This window comes from Monosiga brevicollis, genomic scaffold (assembly GCF_000002865.3).
Source record: "Monosiga brevicollis MX1 MONBRscaffold_142 genomic scaffold, whole genome shotgun sequence".
NCBI classification, from domain to species: Eukaryota; class Choanoflagellata; order Craspedida; family Salpingoecidae; genus Monosiga; species Monosiga brevicollis.
Window position 1 is genome coordinate 1 of NW_001865151.1, and position 1185 is coordinate 1185.

At 57.9% G+C, this 1185-nt stretch overlaps 1 protein-coding gene across 1 annotated transcript in view; it reads right to left on the reverse strand.

Moving 5' to 3' along the window:
* Nucleotides 1-20: 20 nt before the first annotated feature.
* The window catches only part of MONBRDRAFT_30626 (uncharacterized protein), a gene marked incomplete at both ends in the record, with an annotated part of 2474 nt that continues 1309 nt past the window's right edge, over nt 21-1185 (reverse strand). The window contains one exon of the mRNA XM_001751069.1: nt 21-1151. Coding sequence (XP_001751121.1) covers nt 21-1151 — 1131 coding nt within the window. The remainder of the gene's footprint in view (nt 1152-1185) is intronic.

The window sequence follows — 1185 nt, forward strand, 5'->3', positions numbered from 1 at the left end:
CTCCAGAGTCGATCGTAGACCCGAGGGTAGCGAGTGGCCAGCTTGGCCATGTTGCAGACATAAGCCACCGGACCGCGCTCAACCAAGTCGTGCAGGCCAAAGCCCCCGGTGTTGGCCCGCGTGAAGATGCGAGCCTCCAGGAGCTGTTCCAGCGTAACGTCATGACCTTCAGCTCCGGCTGGTGCAGACAGGTTTACCTTGGCAAAAAAGGCTTTGACAAAGGTGTCCTTGCAAGCACGGTTCAAGAGCTCGGACAAGCCCGACGTGAGACTTGGGGGCAGCGTGTAGAGGTGGTTGATGAGGCTAGGCACGTACTGCATGGCCGTGAGGAGGGCCTGAAGCGAGACACCGGTCGTCAGCATGTCATTGAGCTTGCCAGCAATGTGCTTTGCCTTGTCGTTCAGCTGCTTCTTCATCCACTCGCGACGGCCAATCGGCGTTCCCAAGACCGTCATGCCCGTGTTGGCCGTCTCGCGCACGGCATCTGGCAAGACAGACTTGATAGCAGCGATGGAAGCGGGATGGTGGCGAGGCATGTAGAAGCGGCTCTTACTGGGCTGCAAATGAAGCCCAGCAGACTCTGCACGAGCCTTGACAATCTCCACGTCGGCCGCCACGTCCTCCGCGGGACCCATCAGTACAATGTCGTCGAGGTATTTGATGACCTTGCAGCGGTAGTCAGTGGTGGCGTCGAGGAGACCCAGGACCTCACAGGAGTACAGGGAAAAGAAGAAGGGCGATAGCTCGTTGCCCTGCACAATGCCTTGGCCAACATCAATGTCAATCACCTTGAAGAACTTGTCGACAATGCAGTGGGTAGTGGGTCGAGCATAGTGTCGTTCAAAGGCGCGCAAGAGGCCAGGGACCTTGTCGGCCACAATCTCGTGCAGCCGTGCTCGGTCGGTGTAGTTGAAGGCACTCTTGAAATCGAGGGAGAGCATGGTCCAGCCCGGGGTAGACTCACAGGCTTGAAGCTCACCAAAGGCCATGCCAACCGCAGCTGAAATGCCGTCCTTGACTCCGACAGCCAGCTCTGGACTGGCCTGTAGCAAGTGGGCAATATGGGGCTGCTGTTGCTCGAGCAGAGCGCGGTTGACAACCTTGTTGAAGATGGAATCCGTGCCCACGGGTCGAAACTTGCCATTGGCCTTCTCCAGGATAGTGTAGTTGATGGAGCAAAGGGCC